Here is a 21,198-nt window from a genome sequence, read left to right on the forward strand (position 1 = left end):
GCGCATGCAAACTCTTTGAATTGAGCTGTAAACTGGAACCCAGCGCTCATAATCACACAGTTCGGGGTTTAATTTTCTTTTTTAAGTCGCTCTAAATAAGTTTGTTACTCTAAAGTTATCCCGATGATCAATCAAAGAATCCAGATCTAAAAAGCTAATTGTGATGGTCAGAATATTTCATCTACTTGTTACTGTATGACCTAAAAAGTCTATTCATTTACATTTACAGTTAAGAATCGAACATTAACAGCTAGTGGCTTTAAAATAGCTTTATTTTGGTCAAATGAATGGTGTAACTTTATTTTTCAAATTAACCAAGACAATCTGAAAAATCCATCTAGTGACTAAAACAATGGGAATGCTGTGATATTTTTTGTTTTAAAATATAATCAATTTTAGAGAAGAATCATTAGAGTTCAGCTAAGAATACTATTTTTTATTTAAGGCAGCAACAGGGGACTTCGTAAAATACTTTGTACGTATATATTTATTTTTAGTAATATGCATTTAACAAAGAAATCTGCACCATTGTACAACATGTAAACTGATTTAATTTTAGTAAAATGCATTGTTATAGGAACTTGTAATTTGACATTATATAAGAAACATCTTACTTGAATATATCTCCACCTGTGCCAAAAAACTATTAATATTATGACTTTTTATTGTGTCTTTTTAACTTTCAAATGAGTAAGATTTAATTTTTTTTGTAGAATAAATGATGAATTTTATATGACATGAAGGATTTGTTTGTGCTCTTGAAAAAAAAACATAAAACCTTATTTTTGTTATTTACAACACTTTAATAACTCTCTTAACCTTTAAATTAATTTTGACACACATTGCACAGCTTATACAACACACAAAAGCACAATGCAACCTAACATGAGTCAATCTTTGAACCTTATATTTTAAGCATGAATATTCTCTAGCCCTTGATTGGTTGTCAGGAGTGATGGAGGAGATAAAGCTGCAGTGAAGAGCAACTCTCTTTTCGGATCTTAATGTCCCTCAAAACTTAGAAGATAAAGGAAAGGTTTGAGATCAATGCAAGTCAAAGTTGGTGAAGAAGAGAGTGCAGGCTGGATGGAGAACACTAGAGCGGTCATTACCAAGATGTATGTCTGTGACGAGTCAGAGATGAAGATACTTTGGAGACAAATTTAGGTAAGACTGACGTTAGAATCAAATGCTAAATGTCAAACTAGTTTACACCAGAATAAACTTTCAACGACATTTAAACACAACCTTTTTCTGAGTCTTAAAGGGTGACATCACTAAATGTTTTGAAATATAATCTCTCTTTATTGTTCCTTAATGTACAAACGTGACATTATACGTGCATGTTTTTTTTTGTATTTTGATATTAATTAAAATGCAAACAAGATGATATTTACCTGCCAGATGTGTGTTTTAGGTTAGAGTTCTGAATTAAATCTGTATTTACTTTTATTTACAATAGCTTTTCATATGTTGTTTGCCAAATAATCTGATTTTTAAAATGACAGTGGAAAATGTATTCTTAAGTTTACAATTCGTATCATACCTTTACAATAAAACATTTAGGACTATTTTCATTAAACTATTTACAGCAAATGTTGGTACATTGTTGAGAAAATAGAGAGATTATTAACCTTATGAACTGAATTAATTGAAAAAAAGTACAAAACTTTTTTGTTCTGAAAATGTAATTTAGATTTAAGACTCATTTCGATTTAACATAAACAATGTTTGGACTTCCAGAAGTTCCTTTGATATAAATTAAAACTCAAATATAATTATTTGTTTCCTGCTTATGAAGAGAGAAATTGATCAATTATAAATTATAATTAAAAAAAACATTCTAAAAGACAGACTAGTGGGCTCAACTAGATCATGATTTATTGTTCTTCAACCTCGCCTGAAATCTCAGCGAAAGAGCGGTTACAAGAGCAGAGTCCTTTATGACATAACGGCCAGCCAGCTGTAATCATGCCGTATTTGTTTATACAACGAGTCCCTTGGAGGTGGAGACATATTGGATTGATGACACTCGGTGACAACCCTTAAATGCTTGACCAATCACAGTAGAGTGGGTGTGGTTTTGATAAACAAGATTTCTTCTCCAGAAAAACAGTGTTTTCAGTGGGCGGGGCTTAAGCTAATTTTCTAATGTAAATATTTAAATGAAAAGAGAGTTTTGTACAAACAGATTCATACTGATGAGTACAATAGAGTTCAACATCTATTTAAGACACACTTAAATCAACATCTTTAAGTTTTATAACCAATACCTAACTTTTCATGTACAGATATCTGCACCAAATGTGAGCAGGTGTCCTGACTGGTTACCTGCCCACGTGCTTCCGAACTTGTTGTATCGTGCACGTGTCATGTGTGCGTCTGTTGTAACACACACACACACACACACATACACATGTGTCAGTGATGCTGCACACACACCTGCACCAGGCCTCAGCTCTGCACAACAATAACAACACCAGGCCCGGCATCATGTGCGCCGGTGACGCGGGACTGGACCCGGAACACGGTACCTTGACGCTGGAGTGGCTGGTCTGGGTCTCGGCCTCGATGCAGACCTGCCCCCCGCCGGTGCTCCTCCGCTCCCGGTGCGAGTTGTTCCGCGAGGGTCGGCTCTGGTAGGCGAGCACGGACTCGGCCGCGTCCGTCTTGATGAAGAGCCCGTGGATGGTGGTCCCCTGAGAGATGGTGGTGGTCTGGTGCGGGGAGGTGGACTCGTCCGAGTCCCGGCAGTAGATGACGCCGCTCTGAGAGACGTGGATGCTGGGCGCGCAGCCCATCTCTCCCCGGGCGGAGGCTCGGGTACCAGGCTGCGGGGGTCTCCTCTGTCAGCGGGCATCCATGAAGGAGGTTGACGGTTCAATTCCTCATCCCTGCAGGAACGATGCGCGTGAAACGGCGGGATTTGGTGACGGACTGGGTCACCTGGAGGTTCCGCATCACCTTGTGCTTCACATCCGGTTCATCCTCAGAGTAGAGATGTGATGTTTAAAATAAAAACCGTTTCTTCAGCTTCACGGATTCTGCCGCTGGATGGTGATTGGCCAGAGTCCATCTCTCTCTCCTCGAGTCTCTTCCCTCCTTTCTTTTTTCACACTCGTTCTCTCCCGCGCTTCAAGTGGTTAATTCATGTTTTCAAGTCTTTCACTTAAACATTCGCTTAAACAAAAAAACAAAAAATTCAATAAAATATATACTTTAAAGGTCAAGATAAAACTGATAACACAACAGGAGTTCCAGAAAATCAAGGAAAAGCCTGATAAAATAGAAACGTCTTAAGATGTTTCTTAAAGGAGTCAGTAGACTCCATCAAGCGCAAAGAGAGAGGAAGATCGTTCCAAAGCTTAGGAGCAACAGCCTGGAAGGATTTCTCTCCTCTGGTTCTGAACCGTATTCAGGAACCATCAGTAGATTCTGATCCACAGACCTTAGAGCCCGAGCTGGGGTGTAAGGCTGGATCAGATCACTGATGTAAGGAGGAGCCTGACCATGAATAGATCTGAAAGTAAGAACCAGAATTTTAAAGTTGATCCTGAAAGAAACTGGAAGCCAGTGAAGAGTTTTAAGGATTGGAGAAATGTGAGTTCTTCTACTTGAGCGGGTCAGAATTCTCGCTGTAACTATCATTCTAAACACATGGAAATCACACACTTTATGTGAAACCTTCAGATCAATGTGTTATTTTGACGTTTTATTTGTGTGTAGTCCCCTCCCTTATGTGAGTCTATTTTTATATTGGTGTGTGACTTTTATTCTAAACACGTGCGAATCACACACTTTCTCTGAACTTTTCCAATTCATGTGTGATATACCTTCTATATGTGTAAGTTTTATTTTATATTTATTTCTATAGCTCCACTTCAACAGTCACAATGTGACCAATTTTGGATATATACTAAACTCACGAAATGTATTTCCTTAAGATTCATTTGTTATTCAAAACTAATTATTAAACTAAAAGTAAAATGTTGTCACTGCACTTCTACACAGAAGCCTGTAACACAGATGTTCTCTCGCAAAGACACTGTTTCTTTAAGTTACATCACCCACAACAGATGTCCCAAACCCTTGCAGGAGCCAAGGAAAGTATAAAAGTATTGTTAAAAGTAAAGTACACAACCTAGATGCCTTAAAAACACAACGAAGAATGCCTAGAGTTTCTTAGAAGGACTCAGTCTTCTAAGTAGAAAATGTTCTGTTGAACTCAGTTGTTTTTCTTGTGAGAACTTTGCCGCCCCTCAGTGGCAAAGGTGAAAACATCAGCACTCTTGTTAGTGTTTATTACATTTGTGTTTTTAAGTTTTGCCTTTTAATGCTTATTTTGTATTTGAATTTAAAACGCCTTTAGTCTTAAAAAAATGAAAAAAAAGAGGGATCGTTGACACTTACAAATAATAATATATGTGAGTCGCTCCTCTGTAGATCCTGCAGCTTCTTTTGCACTTTTCGTCAACGTCATTCGAGTGAGTACTGTCTGAAGTTGACCATTAGAGGGCAGTGTAAGCCCGTTGACGACCCGATGAGAACAACAAGCATACTTCGGAGGTGCAGCCACAGTAACTACTACTACTATGAATACTAAAGTACTGAATGTACTATTACCATGAATACTTAAGGGTTTCTACTGTAACTAATACTACCTTGAACAATGCAGTACAGCTCTATTACCTGCCATCACTGACTAAAACTAAATACTAAGACTTCTAAAAAACTACTGCTACTATGACTACAAAAGTACTTCTTCTACTTAATACTACTACTACTAAAGTACTTATTTTTCAAAAACTACTACTATGGCTACTTAATATAGGTAGGTAGGTAGAACTGTATTGTTTTTTTCCAATTAGCCACAACAAATACAGCATTTTTTAATAAAAAAAATAGTCAAAATAAAATAAAATAAGAACAAGAACAAAGAGAAAGAACAAGATGATACAATCTAAGTCTAAAGATAAAGATAAAGAACATAGATCAAAGAAAAATAACAAAGACAAAGGATACAAAGACTAACATAGAACAGAACATCATGATACTTTTACTCCACTGTAATGTATTACTTCTAGTGCTATTACTACTTCAATAACTCTACAGCAATTATTAATTCTTTGGATACAAGAGTACTTACTTCTAAAGCAACTACTACAACTATGACTACTAAAGTATTTAAGGTAAGGTAAGATAAGGTAGGACTTTATTGATCCCTCAGGAGGTCTCCTTCCGGAAATTGTTTTACCAATTAGACACAGCAACAGAGAGGATTATTCATAAAAATAAAAATAAGAACAAAGTTCTATAAAAAGAAAGAACAAGATGGCACAATCTAAGTCTAAAGATAAAGCACATAGATCAAGGACAAATAACAAAGACAAAGGATACAAAGATTAACATAGAATAGAATGACATGATACTTTATACTTTCACTCCACTCCTGCCCCCCAAACTCAGAATGATACAAACTAATAGCCCGAGGAATGAAAGAGTCCCTGAGTCTATTAGTTTTGCATCATGGGAGGAGCATTCGTGCACTCGTTCTGCTTCTCTGTTCACTGATGACAGTGTTCAGAGGATGACTGTCATCGTCCATGATGGACAGTAGTTTGTTCAGTGATCTCCTCTCAGCAACTGTCACCAGTGAGTCCAGCTTCATGCCAACCACAGAACCAGCCCTTCTGATCAATCTGTCCAACCTGTTGACACTCCTCTTGGACACATTTCCACCCCAACACACCACAGTATAGAACAGGACACTGGCCACCACAGACTGGTAGAACATGCAGAGGAGCTTCCAGCAGATGTTAAATGATCGAGCCTCCTCAGAAAGTACAGTCTACTCTGAACTTTCTTATATACATGGTCTGTGTTGCAGGACCAGTCCAGTCTACTGTCCAGCCACACACCGAGGTACTAATAGTTGTGAACCATCTCCACTTCGACCTCTGATGGACACTGGACGTGGCTTTTTCCAGGATATTTCACTGTAACTACTACGACTATGATAACTAGACTACTAAAGTACTTCTACTGTGATCACTACTGCTACGAATGCTAAATACTTCTACAGTACATCAACTATCACTACTATAAATACAAAAGTAATTCTACAGCAACCACTACTACTATGATTGCTAAATACTTCTACATCAACTATCACTACTCTACTATGATTCCTGAAGTACTTCTGCAGCAACTAATACTAACTACTAGATTACTTCTTCTGCAACTAGTGCTACTACTATTACTAGTAAAATATTTCTAAAGCGACTCATATTACTATGACTACTAAAGTACTTCTACTGCACCTACTTCTACTACTACTAAGAGTACTAAAGTATGGTGTTTTCTGAGCAGGGCTGAGTGCAGTGAGTGAGAAGACATCTGCACTTCTTTAGTTTGACTAGATTTGTGTCACATGACGTGTCTGGAAACCTTTTCAAAGTGAACTATGACAGTAATATGTTTTACTATATTCATCATCCAGGCCAGGTCTGAGTTAAAAGTGAGTTAAGCATCAACTAGAACGTGAATAAGCGTCGACATGAATTCCTATGAGCAAACAAAAGTGACGCTGACAGGACTTTCATCCATTTCTTTCCGGAAAATTGGATTTCCGTTCTTCTGCAAATTTTGCAAGAATGTGTGGCTCTCACCCTGTTATGACATAATCCAGCTCTTTGTTTCCCTGAATCGGAATTATGCAAGGATGAAATGAATCCGCATTACACACAGAAAGCAGCACACACACAGACAAAACTATACAGAGTTTGTTATAAACAGAAGCTTCTGTAGTTATGAATGAGTGAAATATCACAACATATTTATTTTCAGTGTCAAACAGTTTCAACAATAAACGATCATAGACACACTCTAACACACTGATAATGATCGGCCTGTATCCTAAAAGTATTTTTTTCTTACATTCATACATATAAAAACGTATTATATTATAATTATAAAAATTATACCAAAACAGCTGAATAACAAAAAATTATAGTATTGTCCCAAACGTTTAGTATTTTAATATAATTTTAAAATGTGTGTGTTTGGATTATTTGTATTAATGATTTTTGTATTGTTATTATAAAGTAAACAAATGTATTGTACTCACATTTTCTTGCTTTAATACAATTGATTGTTCTAATTGTCACTATTAGCCCACAAAGTACTGAACTAAAACAAACCAATAAAAAGAATGACTCAAGTGACATCTTAAAAGATAGATGAATGAACAATTACGGAATCTTTATTCTTATTAACATTTAAAAAAAGGAGAAACAGTTTATTCTTTCAAATTATTATCTTCAGATTATAAATCATTTTTCTCTCTGATATTATCGTGTACCCATTAGTAGAATATAAGATAGTAATACAACTAAATAATGAGTAAAAAACCCTCAAGATCTTGATATCTTAACCCTTGTGTTACCTCAGGGTCAAGGTGAAGAGAGAGAGAGAGAGAACACAAGAGATCCCACAAACACATACTGAATAAGGGTAAAGTTACTTTTTCCAGATTCATTGAAGCTTCCAAAGTAGCCTCCATCTTTCAGAAATGGAAGAAGCTCAGAACCATGGTGACTCTTCCTAGAGCTGATCGCTCCTCCAAACTGAGGCATAGAGGGAAAGGTCCTTGGTCAGGGAGGTGACCAAGAACCCAAGGAACACTCTGGCAGAGATCCTGCATCACTGGGAGGAACTGGGAGAACCATCAAGAAGAACAACTATCTCTGGAACACTCCACGAATCAGGCCTTTACAGTATCATTTCCAGATAGAAGACTTTCCTCATTAAATGGAACATCAAAGCTTGGAGTTTGTCATAAGGCTCCCAAAAGACTCTCAACCCATGATGAACAAGATTCTCCAGTCTGATGAAAATAAAATAGAATGTAACATCTGGAGGCAACCAGACCACACATCACCCGCCGGATACCATCCCTACAGTGAAGCATGGTTGTGGCTTCATGCTGTGGGTGTGTTTTTCATCAGCAGGACCTTGAACACATGGATGGATGAACATGGACGAATGTCAGGGTGACTTGGTCGACGATTCACTTTTCAACAGGTCTCAAGCAAAAATAACAAAGCAATGGCTTGAGGACACGTTTGTGAAAGTCCTAGAGTGGCCCAGTCAAAGTCCTGACTGAACCCTATTGAGCATATCTGGAAGGATCGTAAAATCACTGTGCAGAAACGCTCTCCATCCAACCTTAGAGATTTCGAGAGGATCTATGGAGAAGAATGAGAAAATGACCCCAAATCTAGGTGTTCCAAGCTTGTGGCATCATTCCCAAACAGGCTTAAGGCTGTAAGTGCTGCCAAAGGTGCCTCGACTAAGTACTAAATAAACAGTCTGAATGCTTATGAACATGTTTTTCTAGTCTCTTATTTTTTAAATCAATATCAAAATATGGGGAAAAGAACTTGTTTCACTTCATGAAGGGGTGTGAATACTTTCTGTATTGACTGTATGTTTATGAAAACAGAAAAGACTGCATAAGTTTTTTAAATCCGTGATGTGAGTTGGACTCATGAGCTTTAAGGTCAACTGAGACCCGAATCTCCTTAAATCCGCTTAGAAATCTCCTTCACTGGATAAATTGGCTTAAACATGTAGCTAAAATGAGTTTATTTTCATTTCTAAATGATCTCATTCTTATCCTTTAATGGAATCACATGGGCTTAAAACTATCTCATCTATTTGGAGGATAGAAGCAGGGACACCCTGGACAGCACTCCTGTCCAGTGTGTGGTTAAGGGAGGCATGAACAAGGAAACATTTTTTTGTGTGTTTTTTAAAGGTGTGATCAAAGGTGACAATCGGCGTTTGACTGCTATTGGACCAGAAAGAAGTCAACTGTGGAGCCAGATACTCGTCGATCAGATCTGCAGGAGACTTGACAGGAAGTTGATGTTTACGGTCTATAGACGTCAATAATAACATAATGATGACAACCGAGAAAATGTCATGTGTTTCCATTTGTGAGGAAATTGTTTTCTGCTATAACATTGGCAATATGTTGATTGCTCAACGGAACCAAACTCTTTAACCTCAACAACACAAACCATGTTTGCTCACAGTGGAATGTCAACCACTCACTGGACAATCTCAGCAGGCTTTTGTGAGCACTGACCTATAGAGTCGAACACCCAAGGCCAAATCTGTCCCTAGAATTAATTTTCTGTGGCTGGCAGGTATTTGATTAGACAGAAACTGCTCTAAGAGAACATTACATTTTATTTAAAATAAATAAAAAGAGCAGATGTTGAAGGCTTCTTTTGCTGTCATTTGCTTCACATAAATCGGGCTAAAAGTTACACTTTAGGACCAAATCTTGGAAAGTAACTTCCGCCCCCAAGTGACTGAGACCTGTCAGTGTTTTAGGTGAGAGTCCACCCCCTGAATTAAGACAGTAGGACAGTTTGTATTTTTGAAAATATGTATCAATCATGATTAAAACAAGTTCAAAACCATAACCGTTGCTACATGAATTTAGCTATGTTAATGCTAACAAACGCAAAAAATACTGTAAATGCTAAGTATGAATTTCATTAAACACATTTCGAGCCTGAAGAATACGGGAAGTGTAAAGTGAAGAATAAAGTCTCTCAAGGATATTGATGAATGCACCTCAAGCTAAGGTTATTGTTGTGTTTGGTGGAACATCGCAGACAAAAGTCCATCTAGAACTTTTATCACAGGTGGATGAAGAAGATATTTTGGACCTCCTGAGATCCAAATTCTCCAATCTGATCTAATGGATGCAGAACTAACTACCAGATGAAAGCGCCAACAAACCAGGAACCATCATGGAGGTTGTATTCTGCCACCTGGTGGATTGAAACTCAAATATGTGTCAGGGTTTTATTAAATTCAGTAACAGATCTGAGAATCTTTCAATTTTCTTTCCTACTTCTCTCTTACGACTTCGGACGTACAACAACATGATAAGAGACGGTACTTTCTCCCCTTGAAGGACTGGGTATGTGAGAAACCTCCAGCGAGACTTTCATCAACATGTCTGTTTATCAGTGTCAGAGGAGCAGATAGGAGACGCTCACACGGTCGCGGCGTCGCACTCGCACAGACGCAGCATGTTCATTATTCATCGTGACGCTCAGATCCAGATCGCCTCGTTCCCTCACACGTGAGGAAATGAAGTTTGCACCGAATTTAATGAATACGGACACGAATGTACGACTGCAGCTGACCACACAACACACTACAGACACACAACTCACTTAAAGTTGGCCAAATGGCCAACCAGGGTGAGCATGAGATGTCATCCTCACTCTTGCGGGGGAATGTTTGGGGGTGCTAATTCTGTCTGTGATGTTTTTGTGTGTTCAAGTAAATGTATCACAGCTTGTGTATAAATGAACGTGTGTGTGCACCTCTCTGTGTACATGTACTGTTCTTACGCACTAGTATCTGTTGGTTTGTGCTTGATTTAGAGTTTGGGAAACTGATTGGGTTTTTCTGTGTATATTCATCTGTACTTTTTTTGTGTACATGCTTTGTGAATCATTGACCTTGTTGTTTGTGTTCTTCAACTCAAAATCAAAGGATTATGACGAATAGCCTTGTAATTGAATTGACATTTCTACATAAGGAGACCAGAAACCTCGCTGTTTAGATTTTCTAAAAACCAAGAACACACGATGGAGATCAGAGGACTTTCATGTCTTCACACTGCTGACATCTGTTTAATGTTTACACCATTCAAACTCCAAAAAGAGAAATTTATGCAACATACAATGACCTGTCAAGGACCACAGACAGCTCCAACCTTTAGCAGAAACAGTGATAGTTATTTACTCTTTCACTGGCCAATGTAAGGACATGAACATCAGACACAACTTTATTTTGTCTTATGAAGCATGAAAGATTTTGAGAACGTGCCTCACTTAAGGGATGAGATCATTTGACCTCAGCTCTGCTGCATATCTTTCATGATATTAGAAGTCTGTTGATGTAAGTCCTACATTTTCTTATACGTATTTATCTTTTATATCTCATCAGCTGTTTCATGTTGTTGTCGTTCATGTTGAAGGGTGTGGAAGACGCTGTTCTATTAATTTTTAAATACAGTTTCTGAGTGTGTAGGATCATTATTTTAGTGGGATGTTTGTTTTGTCTGTTTATTTGATGTTATATTCTGTATTCGCTAATGACGTGACAATTGAAGATTTGCACTAATTAACTCTGATGAGACAAATATCTGAGTCTGAGTTATTTATTTTGACTTAATTTAATATTTACTGGCTCTGTTGAATGTGTTTTAGACAACAATCGATTAGAAGAAACGATATCAGATTATATTATTAGAGAATAGCTGCAGAGATATGCTTTTCTTTCAATTCAATGAACATTTTTTTCACAAAGAATGTCATGCTTTGTTACCACTGTATACTGAAATAATAGTCTTTCACATTTTGCATATCAGTGGAGTATAAACATAGGAAGAGGCGGAGCTGTTCACCACTTGCTAAGCTAGCAAGTATAGGGTTCCGTTTAAAATGTCCTTAACTTTACTAGACAGTTGAAATAAAATTTCATTGTAACACTTTCTATCTATCATGTGTTACTACACAGGTTAGCTTAACCACTATCTAGTTACCCAAAACTTCAAATACATCAAAGCATGTAGAAACATGTCCGCTTGAGACCTTGGCTTGTGCGGGGTTATTTGAGTGGTGTCAACTGTCCAGATGTCACTCAAAAGAGTAATTTTTTAACAGAACAAGTAAGAACTTTTATGTATGAAATAATAGAAAAACATAGTTTAGTTAGATGTAAGGTTAACATTCCATGTTCTTGTAGTAATAAGTAGAATTCTATGCTCTTATTAAGTATAATGGATTTGATTGATATTTTTCAATGACAATTGAACCAGTATGTCATTGAAAACACTTAATAATAATGATCCTTGAAAACATATTTTGAGAGATTATCAGTCAGACTGTACACCTAAGGCTAACGTTTCCTTCTCCAACAACACGATTCAAATGCTGCAGCTGTTGTCGTGGAGCTTGAGGGGTTAATAAAGTGCATGTCTCTCGACCTTGAGTCAGATCTCAGGCGCCCACATCGATGCTAATGTGTAGATGTTTAATGAAATTTATGCTAACGTGACGGTCAGTGTGTAAACACAGCGGTAAATATTCACATAATGAAGCCGGTAAAAACGCTGACCTAGTCTTTTGTATGACTCACGAAATATATTTAGGAATCTCATTTACATTTACACAAGTGGAGGGCGCTCGTGTTTGACCCTGAGCAAGACTCCGGGCTCAGAGGCAGCATCCACACAAAGTTGTGGCGTGTTTATCAACTGAGGTTCCAAACCAAACAAGTGAGACAGAGTTGTGTACAACTATAATTCATCTCTTGTGTGGTCGTGCTTGCTTGTTAGTTTGCATGCATGTTTGCTGTTGTGTATTTTGTAAGATGTGTGATTCATTGTGTGTGGCTGTTAGCCTGTGTGTGTGCACTTGTGTCTAATCATGTTGGTCTTTCACACACACAAGTTGTGTGAAATGTCACTTGTGGTTTCACTACGTTACTACGGCTCTGACTATGTTTGTGAGTTCATGTCAGTTAGAGTGTCAGTAGTGTGCTCCCAGCTAGCCAGGGCCACACCCTGTATGCATCACTGATTCATTGTGTAAAAGATGTCCCACATTTTGGGCAGGTGTCACTCACAGAATCACACACTAAAGAAACCAGCATGACGCATCCAAGATGGATTTGAACCCAAGACCTTTTGGCCAGGGAGTCATTTGCAGCTCAAACGTGACATGGTTGAACATGTGTTAATGTCATTCAAACAAGTCGCTGTGAGTTCCTGCAGGGTGTCAGCCTCCCCGGCGGCTGCGACAGGAAGACAGTGAACCAGCGACAGCTCTGCAGCCGTGAAGTCTGTTTGACTCTCCGTCGGATACTTTAGCACCTCCGATCCTCGCACCACCCTCAGGACACTCTTCAGATCCTGAACTCAGCCGTTGCCGTGGCAACTCTCAAGGACAAAACGAAACACGCGGACGACACAAATTAGAGGTCGTGGAATTACACTTAGTGAGCTCGTCCTGACGACTGGAGGCCACGAGCCTGGGCAACCCTGGGGTCAGATGTTAAACTCTCGGGAGGCCATCTCATTATTTCCACTTCAGCCTTTCACCTTTGTCGACGCTGTTCGCGCAAACAAGCGTTTAGACTGTGTTCAGGGTCAGAACCTTCAACCCCTTCAGTGATGCAACACTTCCATATCGGTTTAATGAAAACAAGTGTGTTACTCACTGCTTCCTTTGCATTCTTGAATAGCTCTGACCATAAATATGTTGTTTTAACCACCGACCACTAGCCTGATGCAGGCTTTGTACGGCAGGCCATACAGAACAAACCTTTTTGAACTATTACTTTTTTAATGACCTAAAATTTCTGTATTATTCTCTAGTTTTTATTCTTTCTGATATGTTAATCATTACTTTATTTGATGATTGGGTTTATTTTCTATTGTATTATTATCATTATTTCTTTATACAGTTTATGTTATTATTTTTAACAAGTGTACAGTAGGCTTCAATATAATGATTATGTATGTTTTTATCTTTTTCTTCAACTGTTTTTTGAGCTCAAATTTTCTTAACTTGGAGAGATTAAATGTATATCATATCTTAGCTGGAGAAAAACATGCACGCTGATTCAGCATTATTGGGAATTTTATTTATTATCAACTGTGAAAATATTGTCTACATTTAACTGGTCCGTGTCAAAAAAGGTTGGAGACCCCTCATCCAGATCCGTAAGTATTAAATGTGTATGTATTTTATGTAGCAAGTAGATGATCTTATCGAAGTAAATGTGTGCCATCAGACTTTGGAAATGTATTTCTAACATATTATAGTAGAAGAATATTTATATTAAATATTTTTGAATCGTTTACACATTAGATTTTACAATGAATTTATTGACACGATGAAAAACAGACAGCGAAAATAATAAGTGTTCATTTTGAAATTTAGAAATCAATTAATTTTAATAAGGTGAGACTTTTGTAAAAAAAAAATCACTAGTCCGAATGTGAACCACGATCTGATGAAGGATCAGTCGTTTGTGAATATAGATTCATTGAGACCCAAACAATACAAAACATCAATAACTATTAAATCAGTTAAAATATAGATAAAATAACAGTTACAAGTACAGTATATGAACAAGTTATGTATTATTTCGTGTACCACTGTAATGCATGTGCAGTACAAATGTTACTTGGTATTCCGTGGATGAGGAACTAAAGTCATGAACCTTCTTATTCGATCCTCGTTTGGATTTTCCTCACGCACACGCACGGACACGCTCACGAGTGGACGCGGGTCGCTGCTTCCGTGATCCGGACTCGGGTTTGATGGATGTGTCAACCTGCGCACGTCACCGCGCGGTCGTTGGAAGGCGGGGGTCCACCTCGTCAGGTGGTCAGCCCGGGATTATAAAAGAGCTCCGGTCTCAGATCCGCTCACAAGCCTCTCAGATGACCGTCATGACGCCAACTTTCCGGGAGCAGCTGTGCGTCCTGCTGCTGAGCCTGAGCGTCCTCACCGGAGACTGCAGGTACCTGGAGGTGAGGCGCACAAACACATCTCTTCGTCACCGGACTCACACCTTGACTGACCGCTTTATGTTTCTGCAGAACAACGAGATCGCACAGGATGAGTTATTTTCACTTTTCAACCCCGAGCTGAAGAGAGAAACATCGGAGGAACTCATGTTCCGGCGACCTCTGCGTGAGTACGAGGTTGCGCAGTTTTACGCATATGCGCTTTATATGCGCACATTCGTAAAACTACACATTGTATTTGAGTCTTTAAGCTATATATTTAATTCTTAGATGTTAATCAAATAACAAAGGTTTTTACTGAAATATGTTTTTTTTTTCCAAAATACATTTCTAAAAATCTTAAAATAAAAATTAAGCACTTTTTCTTACACAGTAACAGACAAAGACAAAAACACATAACTCAATTGAATGAGCCAAGGTCTCAAGCTGTAGCAAGTTTTAGTAGTTGGGTAGTGGTTGAGTGAACTAACGTTACACATGATAAATAGAAAGTGTTAAAATTCAGCTTGTTTTCTGTGAAGTAAAATAAAGAACATTTTAAACTAAATTCTATACTTGCTAGCTTAGTTAGTGGAAAACAGTGCTAGCTACATTTTACTATTATACATTATACTATTTTTATTTAATATTAAAGTTTAGTATGTATATTGTGTAGATCTAGAATCAAATAACATAATAATATTTACATTTACAAAATGAGACATTTTATGACAGGAAAACATAAATGAATAAATGCCTCAAAGTAATTTTGTCAGTTATCTGCTTGATTAAAAATGTAATCTGCTCTCTATAAAAAAAGATGTATGTCTTAGGTGGCACTTTTTTTGTATGGTGTGTTTCTTGTTATTTATCAAAACTGTAGAACTGATGGCAGTTTTATAGAACGATCCATTGGTATTGAAATGATTGTTAATTGCCTGAAACTTAAATTGATTTATATTTAAATGGTTTTGTACTTAATAGGATGAAAAGTCAAAGATACTTACATTTATATTTATATGTTTTCAATTATTCTCAATAAAGAAGAATTTTGAACATGCAATACTTCAAAGATGAAATAAATAGATAGATAGAAATGCTGCTATTGTGATCTGATCTTGTGTCTGTTGGGGTCCCTCAGGTTGTCTGGACATGGCGTCAGTAGAGGGTCACTACACCTTCACAGCCGACCGTCCTCAGCTCAGCTGCGCCGCCTTTTTCATGTCGGAGCCGAATGAAATCATCACTGTGGAGTTTGATCAGGTGGACGTGGACTGTGCCGGAGGAGACTTCCTCACCGTAAGTATCTGAAGCACCACGACCTGTGTCGCACTCTGGACCGGCTCAAGATAGGCCCTCATGGTTGCTGATGTTCGGCTGTTCTCACGGTGAAATATTTGTGTTTGAGAGTCAGAGAAACACTCACACCTGTGCTGAGAAAAGCTCCTCTTTGACATAAGGCAATTGAAAATAACCGGCTTACATCAGGTGACCAGATCTTGCAGCTTCACACCTGCTAAGCGCTCTAAATCGCCTTCTGCCTTCCCAGGATTGTTTCCCCCGAGGATTTGAAGTTTGGCATCGTGTGTGTCAGTTTGTTTGCAGCGATTTATTCAATACAATCTTCTCTCCATCTTTCATGTTCTTCTGGGCACTCTGGTTTCCTCCCACAGTCGAGAACAACAATGCATTTTATTTTCCTCTCAATTTTGTATTGCACTAAATATGCTTCTCATTGAAAAAATAATGCTAACATGGTTTTATAATAACCTGACTCTAAAACTGATGTCGAAGATTTACTCTTCTGGGTAATTTGTTTGTTATCCATGTGGGTGATGTAGATTGTGGTGGCGTTGGCAATGATGCTTATAATGTGGTTCTTTACATTTTTGGTAAAATTATTAATTTGATTTATCTTATTTTGTGGATTAACACAAATACCTCCTATAAATAATGTGAATATATATATATACACACATATATATATATTATACATATACAGTATATATGTATAATAAATAAATAAAATAAAAATACCCTTTTTTTTAAGCTAATGATTAGCTTTTATGCTAATAGGTAGAACTCATCAAGGTTGCCTCCATGTCTTCATCTTTACTCAGAAGTGTATCAATAATATCTAGACACGATGATGGGACTGAGCTGTGAGAGTTTTATTAATCTATTCTCTTCCTAACTGGTTCCCTATAGGTTTTCGACGGCTGGGTGATGAAGGGTGAGAAGTTCCCCAGCTCTCAGGACCACCCTCTGCCCGTGTATGAACGCTACGTGGACTACTGCGACTCCACGAGGACCGTCGTGAGGTCCTCTCAGAACGTGGCCATGATCTTCTTCCGGGTCCACAACGCCGGCAGCAGCTTCACAGTGACCGTCAGGAAGATCCTAAACCCGTTCCGTAAGTAGACCTTCAAGCGTAAAGGGTTTTAGATCTACTACCATTGAAGATAATTGTACATGTGCAGTGGAAGTACTCTGAGCCTGAGGAGATAAACTTTCAGTAACATAATCAATATCAACAGTGGTACTTATAAAATACATATTGTCAGTAGTAGAATAGTAGCAGTAGAAAGAGAATAATTGTATAGCAGTAGTAGTACATATCACAATAAAATTAGTAGCAACCGTATCAGAGTAACAGAAGTAGTCACATAGAAGAATAAATAATACAAATAGTTGCTGTATGTCTTTAAATGAAAGTAAAAGTTATTTTATTATATATTTGTACTAAAATTTGCAGTAGTAGTCCTGTCAACAATGGCCCCATAAGAAAGTAGAAGATAGTAATAGTACCTACATAGGTAGAGCTAGTACGACGTGAGTTGTCAAACTATTCAAGTACTTGTCAGGAGGGCTAAGTTTTATTTGAAATATTATAGTACAGCTGAAGAAACAACGGTTATACCAAATCGTTGTCAACTTCCCTGGTCTCGAAAAAGGCTATAAAAATAAATATTACTTACTTACTTACTTACTTCGTTGTGACAGATCTTTGTTTTCTCCTGCAGCCTGCAATGTCCTGTCTCAGTCGCCAGAGGGCAGCTACACGATGGTGATCCCTCAGCAGCACCGCAACTGCAGCTTCTCCATCATCTACCCGGTGGAGCTCGACATCTCCGAGTTCAGCCTCGGAACCCACAACAACTTCCCTAAGGTAATGACAAACACACCTCCACAAAACGCTGAACTTTGACCTACTGATATTTTCATTTAACACTGATAGAAGAACTTTATGACAGGAGTGAAACACAGGTGCACAGAAGACATTAAACACACACTTAAGTGTGAAACACAAATGGAACAAAAATTGGAGTCCTAAATGTTCTGGTCCCTGCAGAGGTCAATGTCTGGGTGTGCAGAGTCTGGAGATTATGTCCAACTTCTGGGAGGAAACGTCATCGACTCATCCAAGCTGCTGCCCATCACAGACGTCTGCGTCTCCTTCACTGGGCCCAGTAAGTACTCAGAACCCTGGTCGGTCCCACCAGACGCTCACCTCTGTGTTCCCCTGCAGCGCACATGAAGGTGGGCTGCGACAACACGGTGGTCCGCATGGTCTCCAGCGGGCGCTTCGTCAGCCGCGTGTCCTTCAGCTACCGACTGCTCAACCGCCAGGAGCTGCAGACGCTCAAACTCAACAACGTGGAGGACTTCTGCTTCAACAACTAGACCCCAGAGACATTCCCTCTGTCAGAGTGAAACCCACTTCTCCACATCAGCCGTTCTTATTCATGAATCATTTGTATCTATTTATTTTTCTATTCATTTCACTTTGGGCCAAACCTGATTCGGTGCTAAAATAACTTTGATTTTCGGGTCGATGATGTCATTTCCTGCAACATGATGATGTCATACGGAGAAGAGACGATGATCCATTGACTTTATGTGTGTATACTGTCTGAACTTACATTTGTACAAAGGTTTTTGTAATAAAATGATCCTGCATGATGAAGCACTCAACTGCTCTTACATGGTCATTAGTCTTGAAAAAATGATGACCACACAGTGTTAGAACATTATTGCCGAGCAATGGAATATAAATTGTGAAGGATTCAAACGAGGCAACGAAATGTGTAGAGCAAAGTCAAAGAATTACTTACAGGGAGAACAAAAATAAGCAAATAGGAACGTGAGCAACAATTGTGTTGTACTGGACGGAAAACAAGGTACAAAAATTGTACTTGGTCAGTACAAGACACACTTGAGTCATGATATAAATGTAAGTTAATTTAAAGAGTGTTAAATTCCTATTGAACAGGTGTGTCAAAATCTGGCTACAAAAGAATATCTTGGATGAACAGAATTTGGCCACAGGTTTTTGACATGTGTAGAGTTTTAGAAAGAAGTTGGACCTCTAATGTAAGGCTGACACCAATGTGTGGAGCCATAAATGGTCTTTTTCCTGAACACCTTCAAATACTGTTTAAACTACTGTAGAAGTTGTTTGAATTTAAACTGAGTTACATCTAAAGGATTCAAATGATCACATGACTTACACAAAGTAAGAGTTGGGTTTCATCAATATCAAAAAATACAATAACATAAAATAACTATGAAGTCAATATTCTTGTCAATGGAATAAAAAGGTGTAAAAAGAATCTTCTTGATCAGTTCATAATAGTTCCAATGACAGTAAAAAAGTATTGATTACATTAGAAAGTGTTTAATAATAGTCAATAATTGTTATAGTTTGACATTGTTAATTAAAGTTTTTGTTGTTCTTTATTACATTTGATACTTTGTTTACAGTTGAAAACAGTTAAATTGAAAATTATTTAATTTAAAAAAGGTGAAACATCTTTCCAAACTCTAAACCGTCCAGTTGCCTCGCTTTGGAACCTTCAGAATATGACCTGATGAATGAGAATCTCCATGGATGCTCATAATATTAAGGAAATCACGCAGTATTAGTAAGTAAGTAAGTAATATTTATTTATATAGCGCTTTTCCAGACCAGGATCACAAAGCGCTTAAACAAACAAAACAAAACTCAAAAAAGTATGTACACTTTAAAAATCAAGATAATACTAAGAACAACACAGGAGTTCCAGAAAATCAAGGAAAAGCCTGAACAAATAGAAACGTCTTAAGATGTTTCTTGAAGGAGTCAGTAGATCATCAAACACAAAGAGAGAGGAAGATCGTTCCAAAGCTTAGGAGCAACAGCCTGAAAAGATTTCTCTCCTCTGGTCCTGAACCGTGTGCGTGGAACCATCAGTAGATTCTGATCCACAGACCTCAGAGCCCGAGCTGGGGTGTAAGGCTGGATCAGATCAGTGATGTAAGGAGGAGCCTGACCATGAATATCTCTGAAAGTAAGAACCAGAATTTTAAAGTTGATCCTGAAAGAAACTGGAAGCCAGTGAAGAGTTTTAAGGATCGGAGAAATGTGAGTTCTTCTACTTGAGCGATTAGTCCATAAAAGGAATATTTGCTTAAACTATGTGAGGATTTTCTATTTAAATAGTAAACAATTGAGTCAAAAACGAAATATATGAAAAATAGAGAATTATTATTTTTAAATGTTTTGGTGCGAAATTAATTGTAAATAGAGATATTGATGGCCATCCTCTTACATGACTGGTTTTACAGTTGCTGTTTGTGGCCTCTGTGATGAAAAAATATTTTTTCTTCAGTTTCCATATATGTCCCATTGTCATGCTTCCTCATAGCTGCCATGATTCCTCAGAGAATCCACAACCCTGGCCATGGTTGATGGAACTGAAGCTAGTCTTGCTCTTGCATTTCCTGCTAGTGCGCCTCCTGGAGGCCAACGATGGGTAAACCCCTACAGATGTATCGTTGTTGAAATGGATTGGTTCAAATGAAAGTAGTGTCGATGAGTCATCCGTTCTCAGAAAGCTGTGTGATGTCATCCAGCAGGTCACATGATGCTACATCGCCGTCCTTCCGCAGTGACAAAACCCGGGAAATGACGCCTGGACCTGATTTACAGGCTGCAGGTGTTTTCATGTGTGACGGACGAGTGTGTGGAGATGAGCTGGACGCGTGAGAGAAAGTGGGGGGAAGGTTCAGAGACACAGTCAGTGTTTGTTCTCACAACTCATTGATAGTCTCGTTTGTGCTACGGCTGCTTTACTAACAATAAAATGAGCAACTCAAGCAAGTAAGAATGATCTCTCCTTCCTATTCAGGGTCTGCCCCTGGGCCTCCTCCCAACACCACACTAGCATGGCAACCATACGAACATCTGAACAAGATGTCTTTCAAAGTTTCACAGTTTTGCGTCCATCTTGATCACAGAACCGTTATAATCAAGTGTTATGTAAAATGAAGGGCCTTTTAAACAGAATGCTATACTTGCTAGCTTAGCTAGTGGCTAATGGTGGTAGCTGCATTAGAGAAATGTACCCTCCCTGCAACACTTTGCATCTTCGTATATTTTGAAGATTAGATTGTCAATAGTGTAAATCTACACTGAAATAACAAAACATACATTCCAATAACAAATAAGGAAATTGGCATCAGTGATTTTCAACCACAGGGCCGGGGACCGGTTCTGGTCAGTGACGCATTTGCTACCGGGCCACGTAGAAAAGGGGAATAAA

At 38.3% G+C, this 21,198-nt stretch overlaps 2 protein-coding genes across 4 annotated transcripts in view; one reads left to right on the forward strand and one right to left on the reverse strand.

Moving 5' to 3' along the window:
- The window catches only part of pde8b (phosphodiesterase 8B), a 28,499-nt gene extending 25,586 nt beyond the window's left edge, over positions 1-2,913 (reverse strand). For both annotated transcript variants that reach the window (XM_087791929.1, XM_087791928.1), the window contains exon 1: positions 2,535-2,913. In XM_087791929.1, coding sequence (XP_087648055.1) covers positions 2,535-2,801 — 267 coding nt within the window. In that variant the 5' untranslated portion in view covers positions 2,802-2,913. The remainder of the gene's footprint in view (positions 1-2,534) is intronic.
- Positions 2,914-14,548: 11,635 nt separating this feature from the next.
- crhbp (corticotropin releasing hormone binding protein) lies at positions 14,549-18,559 on the forward strand. Of its 2 annotated transcripts, XM_087792645.1 has the most exons (7): positions 14,549-14,638; positions 14,708-14,801; positions 15,756-15,913; positions 16,823-17,027; positions 17,638-17,783; positions 17,967-18,084; positions 18,144-18,559. In XM_087792645.1, the coding sequence occupies exons 1-7, from the start codon at positions 14,549-14,551 to the stop codon at positions 18,296-18,298; spliced, it is 966 nt and encodes a 321-aa protein (XP_087648771.1). In that variant the 3' UTR covers positions 18,299-18,559. The 2 variants fall into 2 exon arrangements, with proteins under 2 accessions (XP_087648771.1, XP_087648770.1); XM_087792644.1 differs by having other exon boundaries at positions 14,558-14,801.
- Positions 18,560-21,198: the final 2,639 nt, after the last annotated feature.

The sequence above is a fragment of the Callionymus lyra genome, chromosome 5 (assembly GCF_982586985.1).
Source record: "Callionymus lyra chromosome 5, fCalLyr1.hap1.1, whole genome shotgun sequence".
Taxonomy (NCBI): domain Eukaryota; kingdom Metazoa; phylum Chordata; class Actinopteri; order Syngnathiformes; family Callionymidae; genus Callionymus; species Callionymus lyra.

Bases quoted from the DNA above. Each gene is read 5' to 3' on its own strand.
- crhbp (XM_087792644.1), top strand. From the start codon at position 14,558: ATGACGCCAACTTTCCGGGAGCAGCTGTGCGTCCTGCTGCTGAGCCTG. The intron at 14,802-15,755 runs GTGAGTACGAGG...GGGGTCCCTCAG, and splicing joins CATGTTCCGGCGACCTCTGC to GTTGTCTGGACATGGCGTCA. The intron at 15,914-16,822 runs GTAAGTATCTGA...GGTTCCCTATAG, and splicing joins CCGGAGGAGACTTCCTCACC to GTTTTCGACGGCTGGGTGAT.